Genomic DNA, 10,259 nt, shown 5'->3' with positions numbered 1-10,259 from the left:
ATTTATTTAAAAAAATTAAAATTAAAATTAAAAATAATATAAAATTAAATTAAATATAAAACCTCTTTGAAGATATTAGAAGACGTCTGCAGATATAAGATCACGTCTGCACCGTACAAATCACGCACAGACGTTAGAATAATTTCTGTCTTCTAAAAAACAAACGGTTTGCGAAACTAAATGTCTACGCGTAGTCTGCGCGACGTAGACCTAAGAATTTTGTAGACTTTTCAGAGTAAAAACAAACACCATGTAGAGTTATATTCACGTGTTGAGATGATGGTTTTCAGTACACGTGGCGAAATCCCAAAACACTCATTTTTTTATAGCGGAAAGCTGATAAAATATTCCAGTTTCCTCGAAAGGAAAATACTTCACAATTTAGAAAATAACATTAAAAAACATTTCATGAACACAGCTCAAAATGTTGGAGTTTGCAGTTCCACTTGAATAAAATCCATTCGTTATTATTTTATTTTCCCCTTTCTAAAAGAAGAATGGATTTCCCTTCTTCTTCATCGCTATTACGCTCAAGCTTCATGTTGAAGCCTCATCCAGAATTAATGACCATTAATTTTAGCGGCAACTCTCACTGGAGTAAAAGGAAGACGAGAGGGCATTGTTTGCTTCGAGTCTCTGCAATCTCTTACCAGGACTTCATTGACTTTTCTCTCAATGAAACCAAACGATATACACCTTTGCTCCCTTCTCCCCTCCAGGTATATTGTTATCTGCTGTTTCCTTTTCAACATTTCTATGAGAATTTTGTGGTTTATTTATGGGTTTAGTGTTATTTTTACTATATATGTTCTTTGGCATTTCAGTTTTGAACTTTTTGTTGTTGAAATCTCTGGGAATTTAGGTTAGTGTTACTGATACAGTACTATACTGATATAGAGAATACTTTTGGCAATATATTCACAAATTGTTACTGCCCTTATTTCATCAAAGGATTGATCTTTTGCTTTTCCACTGGGAAAATTTCTTTCTATCTTGATTTTTATGGTTGGAATGGCCATTTTTGGTAGTAGAATTGGATCAGAAGAATTGTCTTTAAGAATGTGCCGTGTTTATACTATTCAGTATTCGAGTTAGTTTTGATTGAAAAGGAGAATAGTTGAAACATTTTAGGATCCACCGATCCAGTTTCGGAGCGTCATGACTTCTGCTACTTGCTACTTATACTTGAAATTCACTGTGTTTCTTTATTGATTAGAATGAGTGTGATATTTTTTACGAGGAACACATGAAGGGTACACCTCTTTAGTGTCTTTGTTTTCAAGCACGGTGCACTGGTTTGCTGTTATAGCTGGATTATCTCAAAATCCGACAATTAAGCTTGCTGAGTTCAACTTGTAGGGGTTTCTCATGGTAACACAGTGTTATTAGGTGTTAGGTTCAAACTAGATGCATAAAGGTTTTGGGCTAGCTGCCACTTCCATTGTTGTTTCTGATATTTGATGAGTATCACATCAATTGACATACTGATGCATAAAATTTTTGGATTGATATGAATTCATGATTTTATGTTGATTTTCCTGCTTTAATTGCAATATGGATATTATGACACTTTAGGAAAAATATAGTTCTATGATCGCATTGGATGGACAAACAAGGCTTGAGATGTTATCATTTGAGACTCCCAGAATCAGAGTACTTCGAAGTATGAGCATTATGGGTGAAGCTATGCAGGTATTATCATCAATTTTGTTGTCTTTAATATTCTGATTTGTTAAACCGACAATTTAATAAAGACACTCCTGGGTTTTAATATAGCTACTTGTTAATTTGTACTTCCCGAAATTTATTCTTGACAGCTTTCTCTTGATAATTGTAGTAAATTGTTCATATAACTCGAAGTCGACAAGCAGTGATCTGGCTCCAATTGAATATATATTATTCCTTTAGTTTTGATAAAAGCCTTATTCTTTAATCAAATGACTTGGGCTTTCCATGCTGTATTTATTGCATTCTTGATGTGTGGAGTCATTAGAATTGTCAAAATTCATATTTCAACAAAGAGTAATTGAAAGCAAGATTTAAACTCCAAAGACATGATATGGTACATTATTGCAGAATCATGTTAGTATACGGAATTTGTCGCAAAATAGACGTTCTCTGCTGTTAATTTGACCTAGTTAGTTCTATAGATTATTTTCGTTAGTAGAATTGTTTTTTTATATATTTTTTTTGGTAGACAGTACAGTTTATTCTTTTCTTAATACTAACTCTGTTCTGTCTTTCTCTTGGTAGGTATTAGATTTTGCTGCCTTTCCAAAACCAGAATTTGATCTACCCATATTCTGTGGGAACTTCTTCACTGCTGCTAATACGAACATAGTTGTGTTGTAAGTTTTGTTTTGTTTTGTTTTTTTGTTATTTGGTGAACTGAGCGTAGCCTTTTCTGTTTGTTTGTGCATATGTATCATTTATATTTCCCAGGTTCTATTTCTGTACATTGGCCGACTGCTGACATCAAATATTTGAAAAATAATTCACAAATCACAATGACCAATAAAATTTTCATTTTTGGATTGTGAGTAGCGATTACGAATCACCACTTTTGAACTTATCCTTGATTTAATCACTTATAGGGATCTGAATCCATTGCATGATGTCATTAGTCGAAGAGACTATAAGGAAAAGTACTACGACCACTTAATGCCTCTAGGTCTCAAGTATACCGAGGTAAATGAAATGATCGGAACTTGCACATTCTAGTAAGCCCCGATATTGATAATTGTTTATATCCTTTCTAAAATTCCTGCCATGATGACTGAACACAGATTTCATGCAGCTTTTACCTTGGGGAGGAAAGCTTACGAGTGAATCTATAAAGTTTTTCTCACCGATAGTGATATGGACCAAGTTCTCTTCAAGCAAATCTAAACATGAAATTCTGTATTCTGCATTTGTGGAATACTACAAGGTAGACTATTCTTCCGAGAAATGTGGCCATTTCCTGATGATATAAATTTGGAATGATAATTAGCATTAGCGATACCTTGTCTCTTGGAAACTGTGCTGATTTTTCATACTTCTCATGTTGTAGTAGGCATGGCTGGAGCTAATGGAGCAAGCTGTGGATGAAACTGATCCATCTCGAATTATGAGCAATCTTGAAGCACAACATAGATATCTAACATGGAGAGCTGAAAAGGTGATTATTACACATTTCCGCTTTCTCTTACAGTCTCGTTTTTATGAGCCTATCATCTCTGTTAGATTCAGATTGATTCTTGCAGAACATAGAAAATATTACATAAATTAAGATAATAATTTATCGTTGTTGCAATTGAGTTTTTAAAGTCTTTGAATTGGGAGAGAGCGCTGAAACTTTTGTTTTATTCCCATGATAACATGTAAACACATAACGATATACATGCCCCTCCTAACTCGTGCTTCTTTAATCAAAGGTTACATTGAAACCTTCGGATCTTTATGTGTTTATCTGAAAATAATACCCGTGATGGGAAGTTTGTTTGGATGAAAAATCCCATGTCCAAACCTCAGGCTTTACATTATCTCTTCGAAATTTCAGGGTAGAACGAGACTTAGCCTATGGATACAATTTAATTGGATCCACGAGTCAAATAAATGGGCACGAAATGGATCCCTAAAGATATAATATCAGTCTTTTGCACGTATTCGTTAGTTGCTTCACATCGAGTTTATGGCTAAACTTTTTTTTTTGATAGAAAATCTTAATCTTCATGGTTAAACTTGTCATGTATATATTGGGAAATACATAAAAGTTTGCAGGTATATTGATGTTTATTATTTTCTTGACTTTTTGGTATGTATGAATGCAGGATCCTGGCCATGGGCTTCTGAAAAGGTTGATTGGCGAGAAGCTTGCCAAGGTATTTTCATGAATCACGTGGTCTTAACGTCTCTCCGCTAATGTGACTTATAGTTCCCTACCTAACTAATGAATCGATGTATAATCCGCAGGATCTGTTGAGAAACTTCCTTTTTAGTGGGATTGATGAACTAGGAAGCAAAACATTCCTGGATTACTTCCCTGAGTACTGGAGTGATGATGGGACTATAAGCGAGAAACGAAGCATCATTGGAAAGGGTTTTGAAAACCGGCCCTGGGATAAAAACGGAGAGATTGTTGGTAATGACTGAGAAATTAACTCATCTTGTGGTTTCTTGTCAACAACTGGTTTTCCTGTTTCTCTACCATCTTTCTGTTTCTCAATATGCTTATGTAAACTTCACAGTCTGAGGAGTGTATGTTACGGTTGGATCTTTAAATTATGGTTAGATGACGTTTTAGACTCTCTTTTTTTTTTCTAAAGTTGCGTACTTAAAAAAATTGGCCCTGCAAATATGAATAATTGCCCCTCTCCGGCTCTCCCCACAGGACGTGCATCACTTCCGGTGCTGGATTAACGGAAAGAACTTGCACTTGCGGTCTCAGATAATATGTTTTTAATCATTAATATCTGATTGATCTATTAATTTTATGTACTGTATAAGTTTATCGTAGACGACTTTCTCAATTTAAATTTCTCTATACATAATATCAAGATTAAAACTTTTGGCTTTGTTTAAAAGATTACTGTCATTTCATTAGATCAACCATTCATTTCAGTGGATCAACAAATTGTTAATAGATAATGTGTTTTGAATTTTGTGAGCATTTAATTAAATTTTTTAATGGTTTAAATTATGTTTTAATAATATTTAAAAATTTTGAGGGCAGAACTCCCTCTGACCCATTACGTTGGCGCCAAAATATATATGTATATATCTTTCCCATTAAAAATTTAATAAATTCATTTTTAAAAAATTAGAATTATATTAATTTTATCATTTAATTTAAATATTGTTATCAAAAACCAAATATTCAAATTCAATTTAATAAATGATACCTTTAAAAATTCCCGACCCGTTCTCAACTCTCTTCCCACGTCCCCGCCGCCAAAGCTTCCACCCCCCGACCTCAACCCTCTGTTGCCTTCAAGTTTCCGACAGAGCAGGAAATTAATTAAGGTAATTTTTGAACACTAGACTTAAAAGAATAATTTATACTTGAATCACGAGATTTGAGTTATCTGCTCTCTGCTATATTTGATTTTCTGTTTTGGGTCCTACCGACTATTACTCTGTCTCATCTCATACTGTATCTCTGTTTACTTAGTTTAGTTATCGCCGCTATTTTCCGTTACATTGCTATTTGCGGTTGCGATCCGCTGCTATTCATGTGATATTTGTTAATCTTTAGCGGTGCATGGCGCCACTACCGCGAAAGAGCGCGACAGCGCTACACAATCGCTATTTTGAAGCCCGATTTAAAATAATAATAATGAAAGCTGACGAAAATTTTCTTCATTTATGACTCGAATGTGGTCTTTCATATTAATGGCAATGAACAAAAACACAGAATTCATCTAGCAAAACTTAGACTATATGGTTATATGTTTGTTTGATCGCTGAGAAAATTTAACAGCTGGAAATGAGTAGCAAATGAAAATGAATCTTCCTGATTTTGTTTTAGTTTCAATGATCGTGAAATATTGAGTAGTTCTGATATGAATTTATAATTTACATACGAGGGATGTTCTCTCACATAGGTCTTGGTTTTGGAGGAGGAGATGAAGGTCAAGTTGCTACGTATCCTTGTCATGAATTATAATATTTTCGTTTATTTTACCCCTTGAAAATTTTCCTTCTGTCAAATCTTTTCTTACTTGCATCTGTTGCAACTTAGATGTTATGTTTGCATTGGTTTGAACAGATTTTTCTTGGATTATTCCGGAAATTCTCTGGCCAAACTCAAGTCTAAGGTCATCAATGCCAAGTCTTTCAAGCAAAATGGTTCCCGTTATTTTTTATACTCGTCGTTCTTGTTAATATTGAGTAAAGGATATATTTCATTTTTTTTGGATACGTGTGTCCAACATGTATATGTTCAATTTTTTATAAGTTGTTTATGTATTTGAAGAATCCTTGGACTTGGAGTGTATCTTTATACTTACGTTTCAGAAATGTGTCAAACATGGTACTTCAAGAAAAATGAAGAGTCAGAACCATATATATTTTCACATTATAAATTTATAATAGCAACTTTTGTGATTTCTGTTTTTCTCGAGCATATCTTTGATTTTTGTCAAAAGCGTTTTTTCTTGTTCTTCATCATCCTTTTAGAATTTAGTTTATCATTCATGAAGAAGTAATACTTTTCCTTTTGATTGATTTCATATGTGAGTTAAATGGTACAAAGCCATGTTCCTCGGACTTGGGTGTAAGTGTTGGACTACCGCTTATGCACTATGCAGATATGCTATATTTTTACTTTTTTCCATGTATTGGGAGGATCCCAAACTATATTGGACATGGGTACCTCAAGAAAAATTAAGAGTCTGGACTTGTTTGTGGTCAATATGACATTTGCTTATTTTTTCCTACTCGAAGAAGCAGTTTTCTCTTGACCTATTTCTCTTCCTATATCTTTTGGCTATGAACAGAGTAAGCTTTCTTTACCACTTGCATCCAATGTAACCGCTGAATAAATTTGTGCTTTTCATTAAAATTTTCCTTTTTTTAATCATTAGAAACTCTAAGTATTTCCATTTTGATGACAGATGGCATGCTGTTGCTTCATGGACATGGGATGCCCAAGATGAAACATGTGGAATTTGTAGGATGGCCTTTGATGGTTGCTGTTCTGACTGTAAACTCCCTGGGGATGATTGCCCGTTGAGTAAGTCTTTGCTTAGAGTTGTCATATTTGGCAGTACTGTTATGATAGTTTCTCATATTGTGATTCGTTATTTAGTTCCTTAAAGGAGTTTCTAGCAGATGCTATGCCTTTTAATAGTTCTTACCTTTCAGTTCCTGAACACTATGTTACTCGGATTCACGAGTGTGCTGTTTATGGGTATGTGTTTGGCATGGTTATGGTCAAATTTTCTTAGTTTTTTCATGTATTTGGAAGATCCTAGGACATGTCTCCCATTCTATTTTTAAATTTCCTTTTTGACTACTAGCTGGACAATTGTGAGGACAATGCTACTGATTTTGCTAAATATCATTCATGTTGAAAGAAAAATCTTTTTGAAATCCCATTAATATACGATCTAAAAGTTTAGTTGTTTCTCTATGGTGATTTCATTGATATATACCTTTAGGAATTGCATCCATTTTGTTTTGATATTATAGCACTTTTTTTTATAGAATATTAATAGGCCTCATTAAAAATCCCCTTCATACCCTCCATGTTACAACAGTAACATGGACATTGGAAGGAGGAAAATAGTGCCTATGAATTTTATTAATCAGAACAATAATACACAACCAATACCTAATAACCTTATGTTACAACATAACACTGAAAACAAAACACCCTACAGTAATACAAACAACTGACAACAACTTAGGAACCGAAACACATAACCTATTAATCAACCTATACCATCTTTAGCTAGCTTATCCGCTTCCCAATTAGCAGCTCTCAGGATATGCCTTACAATAATATCTTGTGCTTCCATAAGAGAAGCTATATCTTTCACCAAGGACTGAAACATAGGGGTACAGATAGCCGAGTTTTTAATCCACTTCAATGCAGTACTTGAATCCGATTCTAAAATAATCCTCTGACTTGGGACAGATCCTATTTCTTCAATAAGAAGCAACCCTCTTTTGATAGCCAATAACTTTGCAAGTATAGGAGGACCACCCCCAACCTTCTCTGAAAACGAGCCAAGCAGCATTCCTCTACTATCCCTGATCAATCCACCTATACCTCCTTTATCCCATCCCTTTACCATCGCTCCATTTACATTAAGTTTTATGAACTCCTCAGGAGGAGGTACCCACCAAGATGAAGGAGAACAACCCTTTTTCTGTCTTCCCACTAAATATGCTAGTTTTATATCACACACTAAGGAGTCAAAAGGATTATGCACATCTTTAAATCTAGCCCCAAACCAAGAAGCAATTTTAAATCGAATAGGAAAAAACAACAATGCAATATCCACCTTCCCTTTCTGCACTTCCAAACCGACCACAACACCGCCCTTGGAATAAATTTCCAAATAATGGAACTCGGAACTAGGTCATCCCACAGAATGATGAAAGTAATCAAATTATTTGGAACCACAAAAGAAACATTTCAAGAATCTAGACCACAAACTCCATACCACCTCACAGTGCAAAAATAGATGAGAAACCGACTCAACAAACTTACCACACATCGGGCATAAGGGATCATCAATCCCTGCCACTCCTCTCTTCAACAGTTCCTCCTTAACCGCCACTCTCTGATGTGCAACTTGCCAAACAAATGTTTTCACATGGGGCGATGCTACCCCTACCCATACATGACTTTCCCAAGTACCATCATTCCCCTCATTACCAACCCGATAAAAAAAAATCTTGAAACATGATTTAGCTGAAAAACAGCCGTCTCCATTCCCTATCCATACCCAGCAATCTTCTTCTAGAGATGACAAAGTGGAACTATTCATCAAAGAAATAAACTGTAACCATTGTTCAACCTCCCAATCCACCAAATTCCTTCTCATTTGGGTATCCCACAACCAGTCAGTATTCACCCTGAACTCTGTAACTTTACCCCCTTTATTGTTCGAAAGAGCAAAAATCCTTGGGAACCGATCTTTAAGAGGAACCAATCCCAACCATTGATCATGCCAAAACTCCACTGATTCTCCTTTTCCAGTTCTCAAACACATATTTTTTCCTGAAACAATCTCCAAATTCATCACTAGAAAAGAAGTTTTTAACAACTCCTCTCCAAATCCATGAAGCATGTGCTGGCCAAGAATTCCCAATCATACTAGAGTTCGGATTCAAGTTATACACACAACACACAACTCTTTTCCACCACGAGCTCTTTTCTGAAGCAAAATTCCACACCCATTTCCCCAGAAGAGCCCTGTTCAAGAGGACCAAATTCAGAATCCCTAAACCCCCCAAACTCTTAGTCTTACACACCAAATTCCACTTCACCCAATGAATGTTCCTTTTTTCTGTCGAACCCCCCAAAGAAAGGATGCCATGATAGAGTTTAGTTTGTTTAACACACTTACTTGAATCCGAAAAATAGAAAGATAGTAAATGGGGAGAGAGCACAACACTAATTTGACCAAAACCGTTCTACCAGCCAAAGATAATGACTTAGCCTTTCATCCAGCCAGCTTGTTATAAAATCTCTAGACAACCGGCTCCCACAAGGCAACCGAATTCCTCTTGGTCCCCAACGGTAAACCTAAATACTCTGATGGAAAGGATCCCACTGAACAACCGATATCCTTAGCCCAAGAAGCTAACACCTCATCCTCAACATTAATTCCAAAGATTCTGCTCTTAGCTAGATTTAACTTCATTCCCGCCAACATTTCAAAAATTAATAGCACCCTTCTAACATTCAGCAAATCACGAATAGAGGCATTGCTAAAAATTATAAGATCGTCAGCAAATTGCAAATGCGATAACATGAAGTAACGTTCATGATTACCTAATTCGAAACCCGAAAACAGTCCCTTTTATCATCAAAAGCTATGTTGTTCTGATTCTTCATACCCGACATTCACACCGAAGTCTGAGTAACATGTATTAATCTCTAGCAATTAAAGTCCTTATCTTTGTTTTCATTTCTCTCATTAGTTTCTTATTTTATTCTAATTTGTATATGCTTTGATTGTTCAATTGCAGTTTGGGGAGCATGCAACCATGCTTTCCATCTTCATTGCATCCTGAAATGGGTGAATTCACAGACTTCTCAAGCACATTGCCCGATGTGCCGTCGGGAGTGGCAGTTCAAAGGATAACCAGCGAATACATTCATTGATGTTTGTGTGGTAAAACAAGTATTTAACTCTTCCCATTTTGATCTACATTGTACTCATAGATTTACCAAATTTGAGTTTTGCCTTTTGTTTTATGCTATCATGCTTCATGTGAAATGAGCCAACAGTTTGAGCATCAGCCTTAGTTGTCAAACTCTCTCCCTTTAGGGAAATGGTTGTTATTCAGACCCTTGCGGTGGGAAAAAAAAATCAGTCCGGACCAATCGGTTGAATTGAAAATCAATGGTTTGTCGAATCTGGTGATAGTAATCTTACTACTTTTTATATACTAGGCTTAAGGGTGTATAAAGCTCTCAAACTTTTGAAAAAAATTAATCGAGTCTCTGAACTTTTTTACCTAGTTAAACCCTCAAATTTAGAAATTAAATGATTGAATTGAGAAATTGAATCGATTAAATATTTTGATATTTTTTATTG

At 35.3% G+C, this 10,259-nt stretch overlaps 2 protein-coding genes across 3 annotated transcripts; both read left to right on the top strand.

Annotated features, from left to right (window-relative positions):
* Nucleotides 1-497: 497 nt before the first annotated feature.
* Nucleotides 498-4,261, top strand: LOC120117492 (phytochromobilin:ferredoxin oxidoreductase, chloroplastic-like). Its single transcript, XM_039137760.1, has 8 exons — nt 498-719; nt 1,576-1,692; nt 2,254-2,348; nt 2,595-2,688; nt 2,798-2,929; nt 3,056-3,160; nt 3,813-3,863; nt 3,955-4,261. Exons 1-8 carry the CDS (start codon nt 498-500, stop codon nt 4,132-4,134), a joined length of 996 nt encoding a protein of 331 aa, XP_038993691.1. The 3' UTR covers nt 4,135-4,261.
* Nucleotides 4,262-5,050: 789 nt separating this feature from the next.
* On the top strand, nt 5,051-10,014 carry LOC120117493 (anaphase-promoting complex subunit 11-like). Of its 2 annotated transcripts, XM_039137761.1 has the most exons (5): nt 5,052-5,322; nt 5,599-5,625; nt 6,597-6,715; nt 9,688-9,816; nt 9,878-10,014. In XM_039137761.1, exons 1-4 carry the CDS (start codon nt 5,243-5,245, stop codon nt 9,801-9,803), a joined length of 342 nt encoding a protein of 113 aa, XP_038993692.1. In that variant the 5' UTR covers nt 5,052-5,242; the 3' UTR covers nt 9,804-9,816; nt 9,878-10,014. The 2 variants fall into 2 exon arrangements, with proteins under 2 accessions (XP_038993693.1, XP_038993692.1); XM_039137762.1 differs by having other exon boundaries at nt 5,051-5,322; nt 9,688-9,914.
* The last annotated feature ends 245 nt before the right edge of the window (nt 10,015-10,259 follow it).

The sequence above is a fragment of the Hibiscus syriacus genome, unplaced genomic scaffold (genome assembly GCF_006381635.1).
Source record: "Hibiscus syriacus cultivar Baekdansim isolate YM2019G1 unplaced genomic scaffold, ASM638163v2 tig00110320_pilon, whole genome shotgun sequence".
NCBI classification, from domain to species: Eukaryota; Viridiplantae; Streptophyta; class Magnoliopsida; order Malvales; family Malvaceae; genus Hibiscus; species Hibiscus syriacus.
The sequence above is the reverse complement of the archived record's forward strand: the minus strand, read 5'-3'. Positions and strand labels throughout refer to the sequence as shown.

Coding starts and splice junctions, on each gene's coding strand:
- LOC120117492 (XM_039137760.1), top strand. CDS start 498: ATGGATTTCCCTTCTTCTTCATCGCTATTACGCTCAAGCTTCATGTTG. Junction 2,349..2,594: donor AATACGAACATAGTTGTGTT/GTAAGTTTTGTT, acceptor AATCACTTATAG/GGATCTGAATCCATTGCATG. Junction 3,864..3,954: donor TTGGCGAGAAGCTTGCCAAG/GTATTTTCATGA, acceptor TATAATCCGCAG/GATCTGTTGAGAAACTTCCT.
- LOC120117493 (XM_039137761.1), top strand. CDS start 5,243: ATGGCGCCACTACCGCGAAAGAGCGCGACAGCGCTACACAATCGCTAT. Junction 5,323..5,598: donor TTTAAAATAATAATAATGAA/AGCTGACGAAAA, acceptor TCTTGGTTTTGG/AGGAGGAGATGAAGGTCAAG. Junction 6,716..9,687: donor TGGGGATGATTGCCCGTTGA/GTAAGTCTTTGC, acceptor GTTCAATTGCAG/TTTGGGGAGCATGCAACCAT.